A 27,438-nucleotide genomic window follows, 5' to 3' on the forward strand; every position below is an offset into this window, starting at 1 on the left:
CCTTTACACAACTTGATGTAAAGAAGGCGAACAAATTTAGTTACCTCCATGTTGGTACACGTACTTCTGGAGTGCCCCTTTTTCTACAACTCTTTGCCCTTGAGTCATCCATACATATGGCTAAGAGCCAGAGAGGTTTTGTTTGGTACTGGGACAATTTACGAAGGGTAGAATTTGCTAGCTTGTAGAAATAACATAAAATAAGCTGTGTTGAGACTAGGAAAATGTTGTCAATACACTAATAAATCCCACTTGGTGCAAGATCGAAGTTTCAAGTCGCATGCGCATCCATTTCACTGCTATTTATATAATCTAATGACTAGACTTGACCCACGAATTAGGGTTTAGGGAATCGTAACTTACTGTAACCAAGTAAAACATGGCACACCAGTTATTAAGTTATGTACTAATGTATATTACTATATCAAAATATTCATTACTATATTTTGCTCATTGATAATTTTTATTTGAAATAACGAAGAAAGCTTAAAAAATGATTGCAAACATTTGAAAAGGGTGGTTAAAACTAAGGTTTTGACAGTGTGACCAAAATTTCTTAAATAATCTCTTTCGAGATGAGAAATTAATGAAACCTTATCTCAGCCATACAATCCATCAGTGTGTGGCCATACAATATGAGAAAGTAATTTCAAACAGATTCAACAAAATACCCGGAAAGTTGAATGTAACAATAGCATTCTATTCATAAATGACATGACAATAAAACGATGTTGTGATTATTATTATAAATTCCAGGCTTTTAACAACCAACAATAGTCTTGTTTTGAAATTCAATACCATTGTTTGATTATTTCAACATGGGACTGGTAATGTACAGTTTAGTAAATCAACATTTTCTCAAGTCAATGTCACAAGATATTTTTAATGTCTGTTCGACTCATATTTACCCATTTCGCTTTTGCATATGAAAACTATTATTACCTGTGATTAAAACAGCAACAGGAAGTGACTATACTTATTCGCAGGGCTTGAAACATGACTTTGGTATTGAACACAATTTTCTACTGCTGACACGACACATTAGAAAACAATTCGAGCGGCGAGTCAGACACATTGATAGTAAATTCCACATATCTTCACATTTACAAGAACATTGAAAATTCTCTGTGAATTGCCGAGTTATTACTAGGGCTGTCCAAGCGAACCAAATATTCGAAATCGAATCGAATCGCAAATTATTCGAATCGTTTTTCGGCTAATTTTCGAATCGCTAAAATTAGGTACCTGTACATAAAGCGGAAACCACCTTTACGGGATGTTTTTCATCGGGCAAGCGGCGGCGCTCCGAGCTCAGACCACTCTCCCTCCCGGCTTAATTGGTTTCCCGATTATTCTCTCGCCTTCATTTTGTGATAAACATGTCATTACTAATGCCCGCCCGGTGGCACGTGATTAGCCATTTCATGCATGGTCATCATAACAAGGTATAATTGGTCATGACGTTTTTGAGAGAGAACAAGGAGAAAAAGGAGACAATTTAGAAAACGATAGTTCTATAAATAGAATCGATTTGAAGCTGTTGAGTTAGTTATCATAGGAACATGGTACAGGCAACTCCAAGCTGAAACAGGTGTTTTGGGATCCTTATGATGGCAATACCTTCTTTGAATGGAATTTGTAATTTCTTATGATGGCATTACTGTATTATCCACCTATATACCAAGACAATTAATTGCACTCTTGCATTTTGATGGCTGTTGTACACTAACAATATTATAGTCGTCAAATAATATTGTCATCAAACTAGCTTGGAAATTTTAAATGCAATTTTGAACTTTAGCAACAGTTTTATCTATATTGATGGCTGTTATTATTTTGCTGAAATTTACACAAAAAAACATAAGACTAGTGAATAGGATTAAAATAGCATCTACAGGCTTAACATGTCCTATTAAATCTGAATCCATCAAAATTGAGATTGCAATTTTTGAATAGTGCAATTTTTACTCTTAACACTCAACAGTTTTCGAGACCCAAATTTTGGAGTCCTTCAATTTTTTGACCAGTTCATACAAGCGTGTGATCTCCTTTCATAAATCTGAAAACATTGTATTGCAAAATACCAGCAGTAAGTAAGATGTAACTGCACATACGTTACCACAACATCGAAGGGCAGGCGTTTATTGTATAATAGAGATAGATTTAATATTGCGCAATAATATTCGATTATTCGGTTCGATTCGACGAAAATATTCGATTCGAATCAAAAAATTATTCGATTTTGGACAGCCCTAGTTATTACTATAGCTGAATTTATTGAAAATGAGCTGTCTAAAACTGAAACAATAAACATGTACAATGCATGCAAAATACTACAGTGAGAAAATAGCACCAAGCATATGCTAGAATTGATAACTCTACATAAGTTATAACTGATAAAAAGTTCAATAAACATGGTTCAGAAATGTGTTTTTTAGTTACAGAAATACAATGCAAGCAGTGGGTACGAAGTTAGTTCAGATGTAGTATATGTATAACAAATTTCAATTTTACTATCTGACTATATAAATTTAGGTATGTTTTTGTAATGACAAAAAAACGTAAATACAATTTTGAAAACAAGAAAGGTCGGTGTAGCAACAATTTAAAATTTGAAGTGCTGATGCTGAGAAAAATATTGTCAATACAAGACTCATATTCATCCATTTCACTGTTTTTAGTGTTTTAAGTTACAAAAATACAAACTCACTGGACTGTTATAATTGCTCCAAAATTTGTACTTAAAAGTACCAATTCATATACATTATATTATTTTTTGAATCCAATATTTTGAAACATCATCTTTTCACACTTTAAACTAATTGACTAGTAAAATAGCTTCAACTAACAAAGCAATCCTGTACATGTTTAGGAAAGTACGACGAAAATGTTTCAGCAACAGCTTTTGATAAATAACTCATTGTACCATAAGTTCCGCTCGGAGCACAATCATAGAATTCGGTACAAATTCCTGAAGCAGTGTCTCTTACAAGCATGCTTGGAGGTGCGCTTTGTTTCACCTAGAATAAATTAAGAGTTGATTAATTTGTGGAAAGTATAGAATTTACGTATTCATCCCCAAAGTGGAAAGACGCTAGGACGACTTATCATGTGGCGAACCATCATATTGCAGTTACCAGTCCATGTCCATGTTTTGTTTTCAGACGCACGGACTTATTAATGGATTTATAGATTATAATGTTCTTATCGATTTTAATCGATAAGTATGTTGATAGGTATTTGTGGGTATAGGTATAGGTATCTGTCTGTCTGCTTGTCTGTTAGATGCATGCGATATCTCACGAAAGCGAGATTGAATCTGCTCCAGATTTTGCATGTGCATTCATCTTATCTCGGACCAGAAGCCTATTGATTTTGGACGAATTATGTCGTATAATTAGCGAGTTATTAATTAATTAGTGATGGGACACAAGGTGTCACTATGGAGTAAGAGCGCTGTTTTGGGGGATCCCCTAACTTTCAATCGACAAGTCTTCGGTCTCTGACCGATATTCTCGTTTATCACTTTAATACTACCTCGTTCAAGCATCTTTGTGTTAACAGCCGCAAAAGTAGGAAATAGACAAGGAAGAAACGAGAATATCGGTTGGAAACCGAAGACTTATCGATCGATAGTTAGGGGATCCCCAAAAACAGAAACTGCAGTTTCGATTCATCCGCTCTTGTAACTTGCGCACTGCGCATCGCACACACACACTCGGCGGGTTTCAAAATTCTCTCGCTTCACAAAAATCTAGATCACTATATCAATAATTGATTGATAACTCGCTAATTATACGACATAATTCGCCCAAAATCAATAGGCTTCTGGTCCGAGATAAGATGAATGCACATGCAAAATCTGGAGCAGGTTCAATCTCGCTTTCGTGAGATATCGCGTGCATCTAACAGACACACACACACACACACAGACAGACAGACAGACATACAAATACCTATCAATATACTTACCGATCTTAAGATCGATAAGTAACAAATGCAGTTCAATACACAATATCCATATGTATCAATATTCAATAAGGTAGTTTGGTATCACAAGTGAAGAAATATATATAGCAGAATTCTTGGTTTAAAAAATTTTCTTGAAATTGACAACTCGCACACTTTCAAGTAATTAAGTATAATTCATACAATTTGACTTCAATAGGGAAAGAGTTAATTTATGTAAAATGGTATGTTTTATTTATATTTTTCTTCTTATGATGGTTATGCAGAATAAATCTTGACTTTAAATCCCATGGCCATCATCTTACTTAGGGTGTAATAAATTGGGTAGGCTGGACCAGAAAGATTCCAGTTTTTCCAAAATTTGGCGGGCCATATTAAATCGTTGCACGGGCCGTGATTGGCCTGCAGACCGCGGTTTGGGAACCACTACTCTAGAATCAAGACGAGAAAAATTAACCCATAATCTCACCATGTCATCGTAGAATAAATCACTTGCTTTAATCAATATCTGATCAACTCGTATATTGTCGTTAAGAAATGGTAATCCTTGAGCGTTGGCAATCAGTGATAAAATGACCATGGTTTCAACAATAAGTTGTCTATATTCAGGTTGAGGGATATGATTTAACACATTTTCAACTAAAAGAGCAAACTTTAGTTCTCCTTCCGTCATCTGAAATAAAGAACATTATTGTTTTTGGTTATAAAAAAATGAATAAATGAACAAGTTTCTTGAAAAACAAAATGCATTTTTACTCAAAATACAGTTACTGAACAGGGGAAAAATCGGTTTGTATTATTGTTTTATACAGCACTTCAGAGTCAAAGTTTGTTAATAGACTATAAAAAGAAGTTTTGCATATGCCAAACTGTTTATCAACGATCGTGAATTTCCACAACTACTGGTACAGACAGTCCCGTTCTTCTGACCGAAAATAAAAGCAACAGATCATAGGTATGAAAATGGCACATTACTGTAATCCTAAATTTAATTCTAACAAATGAGCAGTCAAGGGTATAATAATAATCAATATAAGAAGTACTCTGATGTTATCATTATTATTGATTATTTGTAATAATCAATTAAAATATGAAAATGTCAGTTAACACTTGGGTGATAGATTTTGACAATATGGTACATGTATCCCAGCCATATTGTTAGTACAGTACTACAAGCGAAAATGCGAAGCAAAACATGTTTAAATATGACATATAAGTAAACAAGTAATAAAAAACAAACAAACCTCTTTCGTGACATATCCTGGAACATAGTGAACACCAATCATTAGTCCGTAACATTTTTCCAACAATCTCCAAATATGACAATAAAATTTATGAGGAACTCTATTCAATGCTCCATCAATACGTCTCCTTCTGATCCATTGTCCTCTCTTTTCACCAGAATACTGAAAAAAATGTTGATTGTAGGTGATTATACAATTAGAATCCCATTTAAAAATTATACATTCTAATACAGGAGTTTATTTGCTGTGCCCTGGCCGACCATGGTCAGTAACAAGTGAATTGTTCACTATTATGCCGACGATAATTTATAACTGTCTCGATTAATTTTAAATTTTGCACTATAGAAAGTGGAATCCTAAAAAGTATTGTTCTAGGAATTTATTTCAGGAGTAAAATTCATCAGTTGTTACTAATCCGGTTTAGGGCTGGGCTTTTCAAATCGAATGGTAAATTATTCAAATTTGTTCAGACAAGAATTTCAAATCGCTGACATCTCGTTTTTGAATCCCACAATTTTTTTATTGAGGTCATATCTTTACAATGCAATCCTGACATATGACTCTTTTTTTGAGTTATTGATGAAACATGTTTCTTATTGCGTGTGAGCACTAAGCAAACTGTCTGAGTAATAGAATACGTGTATTCAGTAATTTATGTGTCTGGAGGACCCATTTTATTAAAAAATCACATACAATTACACATCTTCCGAATATCCAAGATCCAATTTTATTTGAAAAAAATTAATTCGCTCTGATTCTGAAGTGATCAGATATTTGAAAATGACGAGCCAAAGTCAAGTCACACTAGCTTTGGGAAACGCAAGATTGAAAACTACTGTGATAGAAAAATATTTACTTCTTTCCATAAAAGTCCATAAAAATATTGAAATTAAATGACCTGAAAAATTTTAAATAAAACCAATAAAACTCTAAAAAATTTATATTCCTATACTTATCGTTTTAAATAATAATAAAAAATAATGTTTACATCCGCACAAATGTTACAATTTTTTTGTACAACAAACCTCACCTCACTAGGTTCATCAGCGAGAGCTGAATATTCTTGATCGCTGCATTGAGTGAAAATATTAGGGATGATGAGTTGCTTCATGGCAATGGTGGGACTGAGTGGAGTTGTAGTGCTGCTTGAACTACTACTTGAGTCAATGGAGAGAGGTCGAGATATTGTTCTTGTCAAATCACGACTCTGAAAAACAAGAGAGCAATGTTAAAATATATGGACAAGGAGGTTAAATGAATAACCACGGTGCCAGTAGCCCAGGGGTAGGCAATTACTTTGCTGAGTGTTCCGGTTACAGATAATAGATTTGGTTACTGGATCAGACGCTCAAAACTCAATATGAAAAATTATGAAAATTTATTTATAACAGCTACCGGTAGTTCAACAGATAGGCTAACATTTATATAATAAAAAGAAGCAACATGTAACAATTTCAATTATTATGACGTTATTTTCATCAATACTTTCAACGAAATTTGGTACCCATAAAAACTATAGTCATAATTTCAGCAGACACAAGTGGGCCAGATGGAACACTTCAGTGGGCCGTGATTTATCCACCCCTCCAGAAGCCTATGTGACTTACACAGAATTGTGGCTAGTTACCTAATTCAAAAAAATGATATAGAGTACATCCATGATGTCAGAAAAGAAATAGGGTTCCTATGAATGGAAATAAAAAGTTAAATTTTTTTCAGTTCTGGGACTTCAATGCAGTCATTTTTATTTCTGGTTGTTAGGCTGTTGTTAGGGGTACATGTCGCACATCCGTGTCTTAGACCAGTAAATTCTTGAATATGTATCCCATCTCTGTTATACTGTTTAATTAACCTTCACATACTATATTCTTGCCCTATTGGTCCATCAAAACTGAGAAAAAGGCATTTAAAAATAAATGGGAATTTTACCTTTAATTTTTGCTTCAAGTTTGCAAATCGATTCTTATCAGCTTTAAATGAAACTTCTGTTGTTTTCACTGATATATCAGCGGATGACGCGTGTGTTCTCTCTGATTAAAAAATAAATAAAAAACTTAAGACTGGCTTTGAACCAATATCAGAGCATTTTACAAGCAGGGATGTTCACAAACGAATATATTACAGAAAGAACTAATTTGCTGATTTTCCGTGGAATGGTTAAGAAGAACTGACACAATATCAGACTAAATGTTCGAAGGTTCATTAAGAATCGAGCACAAGTGACAAATAACGTAATTTCAACCAGGTGCAAATAGGGTCATACAATAAAGTCATGTAAGACCATCAGAGATTTTGCAAAAAAATACAGTTTGCACCCAAATTTATGATATTGTAGACGGGGATGTGCAGTCGGGATAATTTATAATGAAATACGACCCCAGATTCTGGATTGGGAAAAAATTTGGCTCCAGCTCTGGATCTCTGTAAAGCAGCCCCCAACCTAGGGCTTTTGCGGCCACAGTGCAGTTGGTGGGAGGCCACAATGCTACGCACAAAATTGATTTTATTTTTCCCTTCACGAGGAAAAACTCCCTGTTCTTGCTGGTTTCATTGAGCATGAATTGTTTAGAATCTACCAATCGAAATACCATGATAAATAAACAGGGGGCCATGAGTGCTAGAAACGTCCAGAAGGGGGCCATAAGCCAAAAAGGCTGGGAACTACTGCTGTAACGAGTGCTTTATAAATTTAATACTTCTGAGTTTCTGTAAAATATTTTTTTTTCACCATTGAAAGTCTGAGGGAAATCAAATTTTATCTCAGACTCCCAACTTTGATTGTTTTGTATTCCCTTGTCTAACAAGCACCACTCAATCTTAATTTGCAGATAACCTTACCACTTTTAGTAATTCCAAATTCTTTTCCGCTGAGTATATTATGAATGAGACGTTTCATCTCATACGGACTCAAACTCATCAATTGTATCGAGGCTTCTTCACCTGAACATTTGAGATGTCGTGCCAGTTCACTCGCCATTACCTTAAACATAGAAAATATGAAATGGAATTCATAGAATGTAAAAATGCCCTGGCTGACTGAAAAGTCACGAAGTTTAAATATGGTAGATTCTATCAATCAAAATACACACATCTACACATGATAATCGCAGAGAAACTAAGATGAAAATGATAATAAAAAAAAAATTTCTGTTACAAGTGCAGTATAATATGGTTCTTACAACACTATGAAACAACAAACAACCACAATGGTCATTTTGTTTTTACTGGACATGAAGTGGACCTATAGATTGTTTCGGGTTTAGAGAAAAAAAAACGCTTTTCTCTGCGCCACAGTACAAAAAGATATAAATATATTTTTTTCAAATTACGAGTTCTATGGGATCAATTTGGTTTTCAGAAATATTTTACTAATTACCTGAATAATTAGTCCGACTCTCAATCTTAATAAATCACTGAACAAGCCAGGTGATGATCTGATGAACATAGCAAGATACATTATGATTTCCTGGAAAATAAAGTTTTCCTTTTAGTTTTCAGACACATCACTTCTATCAAGGTTAGGAAATTATTTTCATATCCGGCCCGAAAGGAAGAAAAGTCAATAAGTCGGCTCCATGATATGGCTAAGCAGCACATTGTACTAAGAGCACTTTTGATTACCATGCATGGGATCGCAGGTTCAAATTATGTGGAAGACAATTATGAGAGTGGGATTATCGGGACTCCTCACCAATACAGGGTGGTTTACGTAAACGTCGGTTACGGCTCCCTCCACCGTCAAGTCCAAGCAATCCCATACTCAATATGGACTATTAACCAGGCAAGAGGCCTCCCTAGTAAAAATATGAACCCTAGCCGACTATGGCATTCAGCTTGGAACTAAAAACAAAAATGCTGCAACAAGCATTGGTGACTATATTACCATGTCGCTTAATTACAGAACTGAACTGGAAAGTATAAAATACCTGCGTTAAAACAGCAATATCTGTGTCTTCTCCAAAAGCATCCATGATTAGTTTATGAAGATCTTCAAGAGGTAGAGGTCTGAATGTAAAAAATATGCGTTATTAATCAACCTCTTTTACTCTAACCAAAGCTGTGAATCAAAGAGTCAGATTTACCCTCATGGGGTAAATTTATCATAGGTTAAAGAACTCTTGTTCTAAAATATTCCTGAATCCGCAAATATGCTTTAATTTGGCAACTGTGTGGAAGGTTGTGCGTCTTTATATTAGCACGCAATCTAAATGACTTCCTTGCTTTGGAATGATAAAGGAATCATATTAACAAGCCAGGGTTACATTTTTCAACCAATAAAAAGCCGCAACACAAAATCTTCTAATATCTAATTTTAGTTTCACACTACTGCTATTGACAGTGGGCTTTTGATGATTTATCAAACAACATCGCTATATAGCTATTATAATGAAAAGCCACAACAAATGAGCGAGGTATCCCCAAATCAACTGGATTATTCGAGAAAAAGTGCTCCTGCTGTAGAAAAAAGTTTGGGGAATTTGATCTAACCATTTAAGTAGGACCTTATTGTTGTGATGAAAATAAACAACAAACTGACCTTGTTATTGTTTTCTCTCTTGGTTCGGGAGGAAGACCAACAGTTAGTTGCTTCTGACGAACTAATAAATCAGTAACAGATTGTGAAAGTCCGTTAACTCGTTTCTTTAAAAGACCGGTGACCTAAATCAGAATAGTCCAGTTTATTTTTTCAGTAACAAAATTGAGAAAAAAGAGTGAACACACAGATTTACTGGTGAAGGGAAGCCGCGGGAAACTATTATCATCTAATATCTGAATAAAATTTATAAAATCGTAAATTTTAGTTTTCAGGATACTGTTAATGTTGGTAAGTTTTGCTTTGGTGGTTAAGTACCAACATCACCCATTAAGAGGGTATAAAAGATAACTATCATTTCACTAGGTGGCTTGTGGTATTCCTGCATTGGCAGGCTTACAAGGAATGGTACTTCCATAGCGTGTGTACCAGGTTAGGGATAGGCCATAATTTTATTCCGATTTTCCTTATTTTAGTTCTATTACGAGTTCGGAGACTCCTCTGTCTGTGTAAGCCAAGTGAATATACCCCCTGCTCATAGGTTTCAGTCCCTTCACACAACTTGATGAACAAAATTAGTCACTTCCATATTGGTACACACACTTCTGAAACGCCGGAGAAATTATGTTAAACCGTGTATAGATGATTGAATTGATGAGCTAATTAACTTTGTAACCCTGTTTTACAGTATATTATACAGCTTACCTGTCTAACAACTAACCAGTTAGATTCCATTCCTGCTTTTTCATACAATTCTTCGACTAATTCAATGACGGGAGCAGGACCCCCTCCTAATCTTGTATCCCATTCTGGACCCCTAAAAAATAAAAATACAGCCAAAAGTTCGAGATGCTAAATTAGCAATGATCCAGGGACCCCAGTTAGCGGTTGAAGTATGCCGATATTTTCCATATGCATTTTACTCTGAGCCAGTTTATTTTCAATCAGCTCTAGAATTCGAAAGATTGGGATGAACACAACATCTGTACTGGTGTAGTAGATCTTAGCCGAGCAGGAATGATGGGATGAAGTGTTCCCATATACCATAAAAAAGCGCTCCCATGGAATGAAATAAAACGGAAAAATTTGTGGTGAAATATTGGGCGCCATGGGTCTCTAAATAGCCTTTTAGCGACTTCTTCCATTTACAAGTATTAGAAATTTTGAATTTGTTCGAGCCCATAATTTTGAAAAAAACTATTACTTTCCCAACAACAACAATTTAGCCAAATGATCCGCTTAATGTCAAATTACTGTAGAGATCTCTGTAATAACATACTTATTGATATACAGATAATGCAATATATCAGCTTGTTCTTCTGTCTGTGCAGCAGGGGACACCAGTTGTTTCAGAAGTGAATTTATATCTTGAGATCCACCGAGACTTTCATCTGAATGACTGGAAAGAGACAATGTTACTGTTATGGAAATACTTTAAAATACGGTATTTATTTGTGTATAACACGCCCCGTGGCGCTATATTTTGATTGAAAATAAGTATGAAATTTTTTTCACTTTTTCTCAGCTCAGAACAACATGCATTGTGCGAACAATGATACCACAAGCGAACACGTCCGCAATCAGCATGTCAGAAACACGCTCTGAATAACAGGCGCACAAGTAATAACAATTGCGCAATTTTGTATCCGAAGCAACACATGCATTGCACAAACCTTGATACCGCGAGCAAACGCGTCTTCGATCACAAGACGCCAGAGGTATGCTTGCAATACCAAGTGCACAAGGAATAACAATTGTGTCTATCGGGCAACAGCACAATATGCTATTTACTCGTGTATAATACACGCCAGAGGTATGCTCGCAATAACAAGCGCACGAGGAATAACAATTGCGCAATTGCGTCTATCAGGCAACAGCACAATATGCTATTTACTCGTGTATAATACGCATCCTTAATTTTTGATAAAAATCAGTATACTTTTGCGCATTAGGATACGGATTAGTGGCTTGTAAAGAATTGCCCAAAGAATTTTGCTTGAATGAAACAAGAAAGGATTGCTCAAATATATGAACATAAATGACTGCCGCAATGTCACTAAAATCCTGGACAAATAGTAAAAGATGACATATAATAGTGTTCCCTTGAACTAGTAAAAAAACGAAATTTTGTATAAATAAAATCAGGCCTGGTTTTAGAAAAGTGATGACCATCTAGTCAGGCAGAAGATACAGATGACAATTTCACAAAACAGGTGCATTTACAGGGTTCAACATGTTATTGTTGTTTTTGGTCCAACATGCTGGTGCTGCAAAATCTTGCAATGTTTGTGATCAACAAGCTTGAAGCAAGTGAATTCGGGCCTCGTTGAGAACATGATGATTTTAGTAAATCAAGAAAGAAGCTTCATAACATCATATACTGGAGTACCAATGGCCCCTTCACCAACAGTCTTCATTCACTTTCTAGTTTCCTCATTGGTATTAATAATCAAATTGGCTTAATTTTTGGGTCGAAGATGTTCGAAAAATGATAAAGCAATGCACAAATATGATCTAGCATTGGTACCAGTACGATAAGGCCTAGGTGTACGAGTTTGCTGGAAAGATTGGCAATCAAGCAATTCAAAGACAGTTGAACAAACGGTTGACGGTTCAAAGACCCGCATATGTGGCATTCCCACAAGAAAAGATAGGACTGTAAGCAAGATCAATGGTGAAATACATTCACAACAGGCATAAGTCAGAAGTAAGTTAATCAAAAATGTAAATAATTTAATATGGCACAAATCAAAGCTTGAATATCAGTCAGTAATAAGCACAGCCAAGATGAAAAATTTGAGAACAAGGATTAAGTGGGAAATAAGCAGTTGAGGTAAATTTAAATGTTGTGTTGTTTTATCATAAACAACGCCACCCTTTATCATTCCACTTACCCAATATACTGGCCACCCCTTCTTTTCTTATACATGGTAGTACTGGTTTCAAAATCAGAACAAGACTTTCTGTGTTTTGCACTGCTTGATAAATATAGTGATTGTTACCCCGGCAACTAGTTGAATTAATTTATAATTAAATGATCCAATGATTGTTATTTTCACAATGGTTGTGGAGTCCAGATAATTTACATCCCAATCTTTCTAAATGAATCCGGCTCAGAATCCAGATTTAAAATGAATTTTTATTGTCTGATACCAAACTTTGTTGAGAACTCTTAGTCAACCCAATGCTTTTTGTTATGTTGAATGTTTTTATGTTGGATTTGGTATGCTTTTATTCACATCATAGTAAAAACCCTTTTTTTTCGAATCCCCCAAAATCTGTAGTTGGCAACAAAATTATAAATTGTCTGGAGCTGGAAGTTAAATGAAAGTAATCGGAGTTAAAATTTCCTCCAAAAATTAAAAAGCATTCAATTGATTAAGCATTTTCGATGAACAATTAGAGCAGGCTTGTAAACACTAGAACATTTATCATTGAAATTGGTTGTTTCAGAGTCCGCGCTTGTTTTAGAAACTACTACACCTACCCACCTTGTGAAATCACTTTGGCTTCCAACAAGTTTCCCCAGAGCTTTGCGTCCGTGTCGTACAATATTCAAGTCATGCAGTGAGGACACGTCTGTTGAATTTTTAATAAAAAAATACAGCTAGGATATTCGTTAATTAAGAACACTTTATCAAAAAAGAAATTCTAACTTGATAATTCAAATTGCAGAACTTCAATTCATATAACATAATTTTTAACAAGATTTTGCTAATGCATAGTCTAGCTTCATCATGTATCTTGATACACCAACCAGTATTTAGTAACAGTAGTCTCAGTAGCTCCTCAGTGGCCGTCCGTAACATCGCTTAGAGATGAATGAGTGTGTGACCTCGCTTAGAGCAAATTTACTCAAAAAATTGAGATGGAAAGAACAACAAAGCCATGACCATATTTCACATAATGGAATTGTATGTAAATTAAAGCAGTTTACAGTTTACAAAACACACACAAATTTTCGAATGTTTCGAGACTATGTTAGTATAAAAACTTGGTAATTAGCTGTTATGAATTTGAAGCAAAGTTTGAAAAAAAAAACACGTAAGCCAGAATCCCTTTAATTATTAGAATCATACTAAAAATATCTTCAATTATAGGGCATTGTTTGGTTTTGTTTACTTTTCAGGATTAAATTTGATGAACAAGGAAGATAAATATTAAGATATTTCAATATGCTAGTCTTCCAATGCGGATTTTCATCAAAATCTAAAATTACTCAATCAACAATGACCAGTATAATTTGAAAATGTTTGAGGAAGGGAGAGAGAACTAAGAAGATGAAATAAAATAGTGTCGAATTTTTTTTTGAAAAAACTGAAAATGTTGGTATAACATCTTGTTATATTATCGTGATAAAAATCTATCTAAGTACACAAGAACACTCAAATTCGCTTATATGATTGCAGCTCGGTAAATAGCCAATGTATAACATCACAGAAGCTTTGACAACAACAGCACGTTGACTGCAATTATTAAAGCAAGCGTTAAAATTGAAAGAAGCTTTTTGATGTTATCTACTACTGTGACCAATTTAATTTTAAAAACAAAAATTTTCAATTCGAAGAATTAAATTCAAGTGTATCATGATTATTCATGATAGGATTATGCACAGATGTGTTCAATATGATAGGTAAAACAAGCTAATGTTAATATTAAATATTTTAGTAAAAAATTGGGAAATCACAAATTAATACAAAACTATATTCTATTTGCACGCCAAAATTATAATATCTTGATTAGTTGATTACTAAAGACAAAATTAGATATGCAAACCAAATTAACTAGTGTATGGTTAAGTAACACCTGTACATTATATCATAATCAAACATGATTAGAGGCTAATTATTTTTAATTCTACAAGTTAAACTACATAAATTTTTCAACTCTTACCAATCAGACAGCCTGTGCAGTGACAAAAATTATCATCATTAACAGATAAGTTATTTTGATTGATGATAGTATGATCTATTACTAGAAGCCAAGCTCGTTCGACGATACCTCAACAAAAATTTACAACTTGAAAAAAATTTAATTTTTATTAGAAAAATTTTAAAAAAATAAAAAAAAAATTTGAAGTGCTCGATTAAATTTATTTTTTTCAATATTTTGATGTTAATTTGCGTTCTGCAGCAAAAACAAACGAAGCAACATAAATTGCAGATTTTCTTGTGACAAAGCAATGATGACAAATAAATGATTGCTTCACAACTACAAGCAAAACAATCGTGCTGTTTTTTTAATTCCTTTAAAATGATCCAAATACCTTTAAAATGAAACGTCAAATGATAGTTTTCTGAAAGCATGATGTAAAAAGAAAAAAATTCATGAGACAAAAATTTTTTTTAGGTGAAAACCTCAAGCAATTCCTCGTATATCTGGTCACATACTCATACCAATTTAGGGTTTGAAATCATTGTAAAAAAAAAATGTAATATTTCAAAATTTGAAAAACAAAAAAAATTATTTTTCACTAAACATACCGTAATCTATAATATTTTACATATAGTTTTTGGACAAGCAGTAATATTTCACCAATTATAACTTCATTTTATAAATATCTAATAAAGTTATTATCTTCGTTTTAAGCCTAGCATGAAAGCATTGTGTCGGGTATTATTTCAAAATATCCAACGAAGGTATTATCTTCGTTTAAGCATGGCATGATTATAGGATTATGAGGTCACAATGCCCAAACTTGTTCACCAAGCCAAGACATGCACCAACATATTTTATTGTGTTATTTGTGACGTAAATACCTTCTTCTCCATCAGTTTCTCCAATTGCTTAATCAAAATAAAAATGTTTTATTTTTCCTAGATTTTCCGATACAACAGAAAAAATATCTGTTCGTGAGTCAAAGGAATTGTCAAAATTATTCTGGAAGTCTAATAGCGTGTGGTTAAATTAGAAGCATAGACAGTGTTTTTGAGGGGGCTAATTAAAAATGAAAATATTTGCTAGATTTGATCTTGTCCGCCTCATTTTGGTGAATTCAAAATGGAAATCCTGCATCCTTTCCAAATCTTGATTAAGCATTCGAAAACATGTTTAAAACCTTATTTATATCAATATTTACGTTTCATCCACGTTTTTTCCAACGTGTTTTTGAATAAAACATACTTTTGCATTACTTATCGTTATTTGTAGCTTATCGTTAGCTAGTTATTTTTTAGTTGGGGCTCGAGACTTGGCAAATTCTGAAAAAGGGGCGCGACTTGAAAGTTTGAAACCACTGGTCTAGACAGACTGAGGCTAAAACTGGTGAATTTATTATGAATAAATATAAATATCAATACTATCAAAACAACAAAATTCAATTGTAGCTTATTTTGGATACAGCGCATCATAGGATGATAAATTGTTCCACCATAAGTGAGGAATGCTAGTCTACAGATAATTATTTGATTATCTAATTATTTTAATCAGTATTTACTACTATAAAAAATACGGTTCAGATTTATTTAAATTTTTTTTGTATGCGAGAATGGAAAAAAATCTATATAGCCTACTCACTCGTTAAATCAGCTGATTTTCTCCTCAAATTCGAGTTCATTCTTGAGAGTCTTCTTTGCTTTTCATTTATTGATGTCTGAGAGGAGGCAGTATCCAGTTTTCTCATTCTTGGGACGGACGGTTTCAATAGTGAATCAAGGTATTGTGAAAACTCATCACCTAGAAATAAATGTTTTCAAAAAATATAGTTTGAATCTAAAAATAAAATCATGAATATTTGAATTTATTCTAAAAATGATCTACTTTGCAAAAGGTCCAATATATAACTTTAAAAAAAAAGTTTGAAAACAAGGCAGTAAAAGGAGTACCTTATTTTACGGACCAGCGTAAAGCACACTTTAAATCTTTATTTTTCTTAAAAATCGATCGTGTGCCTTATTAGCCGAGGCAGCTAATGGATCAGATAGTGCTTTATTGCCTAAACCCAAAACCATTGCCAGTACAATTGTTTTATGGACGAATCACATTTTACGATTTCACAAAATGAAATACAATAACCATAAAAAATATTGAGTTTCGTACGGTAACTTGATACTCCTTAAAAATCGTTGCGTCTAATACCAATGCGCCTTATGTTCGGTCGACCTTGGAAGTCTTACCCCCCCCTCTGTATATATTTTTATGCTTATTGTTGTTTGCTTATACTTACTGTATTATGTACTTGTATCAGAAATAAATTATTATCTATCTATCTTATGTATAGACAAAAACTCCAACCTAAGAAACTTCACAGTCTGTGGGATGTGCCGTATGGTCCGGTCCGGTAATAGAGTGAGTTAAAAACATATCAGTCATATTTACCTTGTAAATTACCGACATTTAAAAAATTGAGTTCGGTAATACATGATGTGCTGAGCATCGACTCAATTCTTCCCATAACAACCCTGTAAATTGATAGAAAAGTATATTATAGTCAAAAGTACCGCATCCAAATTATCAAAATTTATTTGAAAGCTGATCATTATGATTTTTGGTTTGGCAGTCCATGTTAGATATGGGAATAGTTGACAAAATATTTGTTTCAGATGAATGGACTTGATGGTGGAACTTCACTTACCTGACTCCATTTAAATATCCATTTGATATTTTCTTTATTGTTGATATCAAGTGAGGACTTATATTTTCACCAGTTTGATCTAAATTGAAAAAAATCAAAGTTATTGGAAACGAAGTGACCTATGAATCTGGTTGGGAAAAAAATCATATTTCTCAGCAAAAAATAGACTATTAGATTTGAATTTTCATTATTCAAAAAAGTTGAAACCACTAGAAGGCTATTAGTTTCAATTTTTTTTAATTTTCTCCGAGTCTCATGGGACGCCATATCTCGCTGTTATATTTAAATTAGAAGGAAACACTTTTTATTCTATCGAGCTTGACCACCTTCATCACTCTTGGCTGCCAATCTTTTCAGCAAAGCTAGGTACTCTAGGGACATAACACACTAGTATCATTGCGCAACCTTCTTGGTTTTACTAGCACTGATGTATCGTTTAGGGTTGTGGAGTTGGGGAAATTTACAATTGACTTAGATTCTCGAATCCAGGCCGAAAAAATTTCGATGCCGGTGTCGCGCAACAGCTCTGAGAAAACTTCACCAAAAACTTTTTGGTGTGCAAGCCTTTTTCAATAGACTATAAAGTATGCTTAGTAAGCGCTTAATGATACTGAATTTTCGTAGAAAAATTTTGACCATATATCACCATTAAAAAATTCGTCGCTTTTCAATTTGCGCCACCATGTGACGACTTGAAAAAATGTGCGTCAATTTGAACCTGTGTATTTTCGATTCTTACCTATATTCCGAGAAGTTATGGGAATAGTAATTGTTGGTCGTCCTGGCATGGTCCAATGATTGGATAAATATTGCAGTTCTGTCATCAACATATCAATAGACATATCTGTATCTAATGACATGTAGAAATCTTCTTGATCTAAAAACTGGAAGAAAAAAGATAATAAAAAATTATGTGTAAAAGCGTTAATGATCTAGGTACATGATGAACAATATCGCCCCCAGGAGTTTTCTTTGGGGCATTCCTTACTGTTAGTAGTCCAAAATGTTAGTGTAATAAAACTTTAATTTTCCAAATGGTAAAATATTATTTTGATTCCAATTCCGACGTCCAAGACTTTAAATATTCCTTATTTTGGCCCCAAAAAAAAATATGATACAAATTTATATACCTACAAGCCCTTTTGTACAGCAATACCCAAATATTTCAAAATAAGACCTTTGACTACTTATCTGCATAATATTCAAAAACTCCAGAATATTGCCACTTACTTGAGGAGTGAATATAAAGGTGTTTCCCCTGATGACATATAGTTTACTTGTGCCAAGGACTCCAATCCTATTTGTAGGCCGACCTGATACTTTTAACTTTGCATTTTTACCAAGTTGAGAATAGATTATTGATAATGCTTTTGCGGGTTGTATTCTAGAAGAAGGTTAATTAGTAAAAGTGATTAGAGATTATTGAAAGTGTTCTCTATCAATATGAGGGTTTATAGTATATAGAAGTAACACACTAAGGAATGTCTAAAATGAATCTAATACGAACATTTAGCATTTGAAATTTTTTTCATTATCATGTTTTGACATCAGAAAGTCATACATACTTCATTCAACTTTTGAATGTTATGAAAAACAGATCCACGATTTACAAACTATTTTGCAAATTCAATTTCAAATTCAATATTCCGCATCCAAAAATGGGTACTCCCGAAGTATGTGAACCAGGATGGCGAACACTGGAACGTAGTATGTGTAACAGGTTAGGGTTAAGCCATAATTTTATTCCAATTTTCCTGATTTTAGTTCTATTATGAGTCCAAGTGACTCCCATAGTATTTGTACCTGAAATTATGGTCTAACCCTAACTTGGTACACATACTACGTTCTGGTGTCCGCCATCTTGGTTCACATACTTCGGGAGCACCCAAAATGTATTCGGAATTGTAGGACATTTAATATTGCCCCTACTTTTTATTTTTTTGTCTAATTTTTTAAAATGTGTAAATAAACGATGAATAGTAGTACTACAAACTAATTTATTTGCGGAACATTGAATACAAAAATAAGATAAATAAAATATAATTGAAAAATTATCTCACAAAATGTTGATTTTGTCGCATGACAGTTACGGTAAATAAAAAAATATTTAATATCAAAATTAGGGCTATGGAGTCAAATCTGACATGCTTTTATCAACATTTTTTTTTAATTTACAGGGTAAGTAGTAATTTCAGAACTCTAATGTGAAAATTTACCTGATTGGTGCAATCTCATCCATGGTTTCAGTTTCAATATTATGCATCAGAAGTTTTTGTTGAATATCTTTATTTTCAGACAATAAAATACCTGGATATAAAAAAATGATCAATGTATATAACATGTATAATGTTGAGGACATTCGAGTCTTTAACTCGACTCGAGTTCTTTTTTCCAAAAACTCAAATCTGCTAAAGTCATCTAAATAAACAAAATCACTCGCCCTAAACTCAACTAACAACCAGAGAGAATTGACTTGACTCAAAGATAATTTAAAGTGAGTCTTTATAATTGAAAAGAAAATGCAGTGAAATATGATCTAGACTAAGTAGGATTGTATTGAAGATTCAAAACCTATAGCCAGAACTATAGGCAGGGATAAAAAGCCTTCCCATTTAGTCTAACTTTAATTGAAAAAAGTTTAATAATTGTAAAAGAAACTAGTCATTCAAAATATGATGAATTATAAAAATTAAAATTTCATTAAATTGTAAATTCCTACCAAATAACACAGCACAAATTGATTCTATATCCCAAAAATCATTAGTGCAAGACTCAAGTTCAACTAATATTTTCTAGCCATATGATTATGACTTCCTCCTTAGAATCAGAAGAAACTTTTCTGCACAAATATGTAATACCTTGAACCACGAGATCTGGTTTTGGAGAAATAACAAATCTTCTGTTGAGAGGATCAATTTCCCCAGGTACAAGGAACCCATCCCAGAGCAGTTCCCCGAGTATATAGAGTGAGTGTCCCCACAAATGAGGAATCTTACCCATGGGAACTCGTATTTGACTATGAGGATCACTCTTTTCTAATTCCACCTAGAAATAAAAAACGACCAGTGAATTTTCCTATTATTTATGCAAATAAGTTAAGTGAAAAAAAAGGACATTTTGTTCTGTTAGACATTTTCGTATGTTACGCGATATCTCACGAAAGCGAGGTTGAATCTGCTTTAAATTTTGCATGTGCATTTATCATATCTTAAACCAGAAGTCTATTGATTTTGGATGAATTATGTCGTATAATTAACGAGTTATTAATTAATTAGTGATGGGACACGCGGTGTCGCTATTGAGTCAGAGCGAAGAATACACGCCTCTAGTTCGATAAGTCGGCAGTCTCTGATCGCTATCTCGTTTATTTATTCAATCAATACATCATTAACTTATTTTACAACAACACAACTCGTTCATAATAATAAACTCTCACCAGCATCAAAAATAGTCGACCTCGGATTGAAAAATACAATTGAAAACATTGAATGTTCTTACTGTGGCATAACTTACCAAATCAGCAGGAACTGTATATAATTCAGGAATAACTTTCACTCCGTCATCGATGACTAATATTTCTTCTAATGCTTCTCTGTATTCTATAACTTGTTGTTGATTGTTAAAAAATATTCCGTCTAATATTAAATATGTCCAAAATAATGGCCATTCACATTCAATATCTTCAAATACCTTTTAGACAGAATTAAAGCAAGAATTAACAAATATATGAGATATTTCAATATTACAGAAGTTTTGACAACATGTCAAGTCAGTTTAATAAAATTTAGAATTAAGAAAAATAAATTTAGTAAAGTCGTGGAATGTAGACTAATAAAACACATTTTATACAATCATACCAATTGCATGTATTTCCTATATTGAGTATACAAAATGGATTTATCAGGCATTCAAATCATGACTATGAACCAGGTTAACAAAATCGTTAATTGAGGTCTAAAACTAAATATACGACTAAAATAAGAATGGTTGATAACTCTCGATAATCTGAAAATTTTTTACCTTTAGTTCTGCAAGCTCATAATGTAGACGGTTTGGATCTTCAAGTGCAGTTTTATAACCATCTCTCAGAAATCTACAACAACCATAATTACCCTGCAAAAATAGGATATTTTACTGAACAAGTGCACTTTAGTGGTCAAACTGGGCATCTTCCTGCTTGGGAAGTTTTTTTAAACACCGTAATTAGGGCATTATTTCAGACATAGTTTTAAAATACGAGTTAGACAGGATAGGATTTTCATATTTATCCCGAGGGAGATGAAAGCAGATAAAATGGCTCAATCCTATGGTTAACCTCTCTCCGGTTATCAGTCCATGTCGGATATGGGATTAGTTAGCCAGCTGTTACTTGAACCATCCTACAGCGAATTAAAATCAGTTCGAAGTAAAATCAGGCATTAAATTCTTATTGTTCCCCTTTCAAATTGAAATAACTTGAATTTTGGATAATTCGTTATAACCAACTCACTATTGTTAGACAAAAGTTCTGACTTCTAAAGGTGGTAATTGGAGTTTATTATTAGACAGAAAAATATCCACTCAAAAGAATTAATACTGTTTATATCAATCATATTACTGACCTGTAACTTTTTAACAACGGTCTCTCTCGTCAGCTTAACTAAATTTTCATCAGAAACAGCAAATGCAGGATATCCAATCACACTAAGAAGACTTGCATCAACTTCCTAAGAAAATAATGATGTAATTGAAATTTTTTCGATAACAAATAAATAGAAATGAATTCACCGGATATACAGATACATTGGAACAGTATCCAGTATTGTTTTAATATTCATTATTATCTTGTTTTATTTTATTTAAGCAGTGTTTCCTGATCTATATTGATACATTACACTTGTAGTTGTAGGTATTTATGGTGAGATAACCATCGGCAGACAGGTTTGGACTGAGAATTTAGTATAGGATTAACATATTTAACCTGGGAGAAAGAAAAAGTCGTTAGGATGACGAACATATAGTGCGAACCACAATCTCTCGTCCGGTTACATGTCCATATCAGGTATGGGTTTAATTATTCAATTCTTTTTTTCAGATACTTGGACATGATGTTGAGGGAGCCGTAACCGACCAGCGGTTACACCTCCATAGACCTCCACAGAAACTGAGAGAACTTGCCTTAGAATTGGATTCTCTGGGTAACATACTGTATAAAATAGCAAGATTTTGTGCTTTTTCATCTTGTGTTACATGAATAACAGACTGGGGTCCTCCTCTTCCTCCAAATAAATCAAGTTCATCAATTGCCTCCAGTGCTGCCTGAAAATATTATGATGGAGTTAGATGAGCCAGTTTCAAAAGTGAATTGCAACTTAGAACTAAATTTTGGGCGCTCCAAAAGTGTGTGTACCAATATGGCGCCGGCGGTGACTAATTTTGTTCGTCTTCTTTACATCGAGTTGTGTAAAAGGACTGAAACCTATGGGCAGGGGGTATATTTACTTGACTAACACAGACAGTCCTCGGACTTGTAATAGAACTCAAAAAAAAGGAAAATCGGAATAAAAATATGGCCTAACCCTAACATGGTACATACACTACGGAAACGAAAGTACCAAATTTTGTGCTGTTTTCATTTGAATACTAATTTTTATGTTCTATATTAAATAAAAGTCATATATTACAATAAATATTTGTTTAAAGAAACTTGTGGATTCTTGTGCAGAGACTTTTTCAAGTAGATTCCAGTTTTTACAGTCAACAATTTTGAAAGCAACAATTATTTTAGACTTTTTACCTTACACATGCCGACGGAACTTGCATTTAGTTCTGGAACACCATGATTCGTTTTGTCACCTCTTTCCCATATTCCGTAATCAGGTGTCCGGTACGCAGACTCGATATAGAACACCAAATTTTGCACAAACGAGACTTCATCCAAGCTGTATATTATTGACATTCCTAGAAAAATAAAACTTTTGCCACACGTTTCCCATGGCAATGTATAAACAGGCATGGGCCATGCAAGATCAATGCCCCCACACTATGGTTCTCAAACTTCCCTGATTCATGGCCCTCTCACAAAGACTTTCATCACTTGTCGCCCCCCCCGAATTATTATGGCCCCCTGGAGAGCTTGAGGATCTAATTTGAGACACCCTAGTATGAACCGTGTTTGGTCGGGTATAATCGAGAACTCAGTCAAACCTGAAGCTGTCATTTGAGATAGCATAAGCAAATAAAGTCCCACTGCATCGAGTTGCAAATGCCCCCAGTCCTTATCTCCAACTACTGTATTGCAATTATGTCGATTGTATTTTGCATGGAGAGCATCATTGGTTGATTGAGTAGTCTGAAAATCAAAAAATAAACATCAAACTTGCTGGGTCCCTGGTTCAGGGGGTTATCTTGTTCATTCTAGGTGGGGGGCAGGGTGGGGGGGTCATCCTGTTACCAGTCTGGTAAAAAAATATTTATCAAGTAATTAGTCTGTACGCATAGGTATTTAACCCACCCCGTGCGATCACGACAAGTTTCGCAATCCTCTCACACACTCACCTTAAATCTTTCCAATTTGTCAACTTGTCTCATCATACAGTTGAGTAAAGATCTCATACATTTTACAACACTCTGAAAAAGCAAAAAAATTCTTCAACCTTCGAAATCAGATGATGATTATGATGAAGAGTTGATTCATTTCATTTAAATGGCTCTTCCAGCCTCCGATAAATTGTGACCCGAGTCCATCTCATGTAGAGTAAATGACTCGAGTCTCCCTTTTTTGAAAATGAGTAAATACCTCACCTGTCCAAGTTCATATGCTTTGGCTTTGTCTTCATCTAAATCAGCATGTTTCTTGTACGCAAGAGATAAACCCCATACTGACTGAATGCAATATAGATTATCACGAACCCATGCATGTGGTTCATCCTTCCCAGCTGGAAATAGACCAGTGACTGGATCCTGGGAAATAATAGAAAAGAGTTAGAAATGTTGCATCATTGATTATTTTGCTCTGGTTCGTAAATTGAAATTCTGTGAGGATAATTATGTGACAGAATAGTGCTGGACTCGTCGTCGTCCTCATGTCGTTCACGTAACCGCTGGTCATTTACAGCTTTCTTTGCCATCAAGACAATCAAATTTAATAACTGGTTAACTATTCCTATAGTAAACATAGACTTGTAACTGGATGAGAGGCTGTGACCCACTAAGTCAGTGATCACCAAAGTGTGGGTCGCGACCCCACCTGGGGTCGCCTTATATATTTCTGGGGTCGCCGAGTGCCCATCGTTGTCTTTTCTTATATTATTTTTATTATGTGTGTGACTTCTCGGCTTAACGCTAGATGTTTCAAACAAAAAAATGAATAACAAGCACGCAGACAGGTAATATCAAGAACAATTATGACATCATAATCCCAAATTTAGTTTGTGTGAAAAACAGTGTTCTATGACACAAATACACAACAGTGTGCAGTCTGCACTGTTAAGTTGAAAAACGCTCAATAGGCTAGCAAGTTTCGAAATTTCGAATTGGAGTGACTTCTTTTGTAATAAGGCTATTGCGTAACGACAGTAATTTATATTTTAAAGTAAATCGTTATTGTGTCGTTAAATGTACTGTACAGTGGCCGTTGCTTTTTGTGCAAAACCTCATTTTCCAGGCTACCGTCATATTGATAATTACAATTTATTAAATGGCTGATAAACATAAAAGAAAAATATCGTATGATCAATCTTTTTGAAAGCTTTACTTTTAGTGCTATGAGTCTGCTAAATTCAAAGCACCGAAATCGATTAAACGTGGAACACGATTTGCGTTTGAGCTTAAGCAACATTAAGCCACGAATGCAAGATCTCGTTGGAAGGAAGCAGTCGCATTCTTCACACTGATTAAATATGGTTGTTGTTGGGTTCTTTTAATAAATTTCCTAATTTGATAAATATTTTTTTTTGTGTCTGTAGGTGAACATATATATATAACTTGGGGTCGCGAGTGCTTATCATACGTAATAATATTGTAGATGGGGTCGTGTCTCAAAAAATTTGAAGACCACTGCACTATGTGATCAAGTCATCTTATCAACTTTCCTCTCCCCAAGATAAATATGTAAGTTTACACTTATGGAATTTGAACATAAAAAGGGGGTTGTAATGGAATAAGATTCACAAGAAATAGAACTAGCAAAAAAAATTTTTGCAAAGTTTTATGTGCGGATTTGACTCCAAATAAGGCTATGTAAAGGCAGCCACGGCAAGATAAAGGGTACTATATATTATGAAAATTGAAATCTTTCTGGTGCGAACATACCAAGCAAATTTGTTGCACACTGGATGATGTAGGGGGCATTGATTCTTGACTTTATTTATTTAATACTGGCCAGCGTGTTCCGAATGCAATGCAATGAAACAAATCAGGGTCTAGTACGGTACATTAGTACTACAAAATTACATCACTACAACGTCACAATCACTTCAAAGTGCTTGACAAAGTATATCTACTATCGCCCAAAATGGCATCTGTGCCGATGATAACGAGCTCACTAATGTCAGCGATGTCATATCGAGATCGCTGTGACAAGAAACCAAGTGAATAGCTTGATCGATTTTGGATGATCGCCTGCACATTTCGGATGACCATCCGTATACTTTGGAGGGCCTCATTACGAAGGACCTTTTTTGGGGTAATCAAGTGATAAGTCCACATAAATAATCCAATCCAGTAATATGCATAAAATAAGTGAAATAACAATTTGTCTGTCCAGTAAGTAATGCAGAAAGGTAGTTTTGAACCGAGCATACTTCTACCATTCGATTTACTGATTTAGACAAGTTAAGATCAGGTTTGCAGCCATAGGAGCGCAGGGACTATATGTCATACAGGCATATGAAGTGCGTTCACTATATTAGTTTGCACTAGCCTATTGCTTCCGCGATTTTTATGATTTAATGAAGAACAAAAAACACTGACCTGAAATTTCAATATCGTCTTCTGAATAAGTCGAGCATAATTATCAAGCTTCACTCCAGAGTTACTTCGACTCCTCATGGCTAGATTTATAAATGATTGTTGTTTAGTTTTGCTTTTACTGTTTGAAAGATTACAACATACAGCAATTCACCATTTAATACCTATCCTGCACTCCGTTTATCAGTTTGCCTATCCTTGTCGCTGGAACAGACAGCGATCGTGCAAATACTGGACAGGCAACTCTATTCGATTTTGGGCTCTGCTATTTTCTTCCCAGAACATTTACGTAACAAAAGTTATTCCAGGTCAACTATCGGGTGATCGACAAAACAAGCAAAGGGTTTGCACACAAGGGCGAGCCAAACTTTTTTGCTGCCTGGGGCGACATTCTAATAATGATGCCCCTTATCCCTAACTTCACAAATAATTCGGGGGATAAACAGATTGTAGGTATCGTTATACACGAGAATAAATAAATGGACCTTTCCCCGACTTTTAACCCTCGAAAAATTCTTCCTATACTTTACCACTGCTTTGCGAGTCGGCACCTGTAAAATGGGGTACCGGTATTTGTTTCAAATCATCATTATGATTGATCACATCATTGATACTTAAGTCATCAATGATCACATACAACAATCTGTTTTTTAAAACTACCGGTACAGTATTTTAGCCTAGTCTACCACAGCTATTTCTAAACTAATTTTTATTACTGCAATTAAATTGAAACTCCTAGGAAGAAAGAGTGATCATTGAATTATCTGATATATATTTAGGTTTCCGAAACACAATTGAAAACTAACGAATAGAGTTGAAAAACGCGGAAACGAGGTAATGTTTACGACCACGCTTGAAAATATGTCTGAGCGTAGTATATATTTACGGTTTGAGTGAGAAAAGTGTCTGAGCGCATGCTTAAAGGGAACATTGTTACGTCACTCTTTGCATCTTGCTGATTGGCCAATGTCACGAAGTAAACAAGGAAGTTGATGCTCGGGGGAGGGGCCATTAAAGGTCAAGTAAGATAGAAATCTCAGTTAGTCCCACAAGACTAAACACATAATTTAGCTTTCAATTAAATAGAAATACACCAAGAAAAACATGTGTAAGTAATAACGCCAACTCTACAGCTTGGTCCTGCTGCCCCTTTCGCCCCTCTTTAGGCA

General features: G+C 34.4%; 1 protein-coding gene across 6 annotated transcripts; it reads right to left on the minus strand.

Annotated features, from left to right (window-relative positions):
- Window positions 1-444: 444 nt before the first annotated feature.
- LOC120333255 (phosphorylase b kinase regulatory subunit alpha, skeletal muscle isoform-like) lies at window positions 445-26,773 on the minus strand. 6 transcript variants are annotated; one of them, XM_078119411.1, is made up of 31 exons: window positions 26,273-26,773; window positions 24,104-24,262; window positions 23,858-23,929; window positions 23,507-23,651; window positions 23,097-23,260; window positions 22,478-22,618; window positions 21,922-22,026; window positions 21,341-21,433; window positions 20,834-21,010; window positions 20,179-20,365; window positions 19,537-19,627; window positions 18,551-18,704; window positions 18,060-18,204; window positions 17,321-17,399; window positions 17,065-17,147; window positions 16,264-16,422; window positions 15,507-15,533; window positions 15,014-15,043; window positions 13,239-13,326; window positions 12,642-12,722; window positions 11,027-11,146; window positions 10,453-10,564; window positions 9,751-9,872; window positions 9,140-9,218; window positions 8,590-8,679; window positions 8,052-8,193; window positions 7,143-7,243; window positions 6,244-6,420; window positions 5,214-5,375; window positions 4,439-4,642; window positions 445-3,020 (listed from the first exon to the last, which is right to left on the minus strand). In XM_078119411.1, the coding sequence occupies exons 1-31, from the start codon at window positions 26,348-26,350 to the stop codon at window positions 2,841-2,843; spliced, it is 3,747 nt and encodes a 1,248-aa protein (XP_077975537.1). In that variant the 5' UTR covers window positions 26,351-26,773; the 3' UTR covers window positions 445-2,840. The 6 variants fall into 6 exon arrangements, with proteins under 6 accessions (XP_077975537.1, XP_039256561.2, XP_039256565.2 ...); XM_039400627.2 differs by lacking the exon at window positions 15,507-15,533 and having other exon boundaries at window positions 26,273-26,772; XM_039400631.2 differs by lacking the exon at window positions 12,642-12,722 and having other exon boundaries at window positions 26,273-26,770.
- Between the last annotated feature and the right edge of the window lie 665 nt (window positions 26,774-27,438).

The sequence above is a fragment of the Styela clava genome, chromosome 13 (genome assembly GCF_964204865.1).
Source record: "Styela clava chromosome 13, kaStyClav1.hap1.2, whole genome shotgun sequence".
Classification (NCBI taxonomy): Eukaryota; Metazoa; Chordata; class Ascidiacea; order Stolidobranchia; family Styelidae; genus Styela; species Styela clava.

What these genes read in the sequence shown, in the direction of transcription:
- LOC120333255 (XM_078119411.1), bottom strand. Translation starts at nt 26,350, where the DNA reads ATGAGGAGTCGAAGTAACTCTGGAGTGAAGCTTGATAATTATGCTCGA. An exon ending in AAATGTCGGTAATTTACAAG is followed by an intron (nt 16,423 to 17,064) that starts GTAAATATGACT and finishes ATTTATTTCTAG; the next exon opens with GTGATGAGTTTTCACAATAC. An exon ending in CAGGATATGTCACGAAAGAG is followed by an intron (nt 4,643 to 5,213) that starts GTTTGTTTGTTT and finishes TCTTTATTTCAG; the next exon opens with ATGACGGAAGGAGAACTAAA.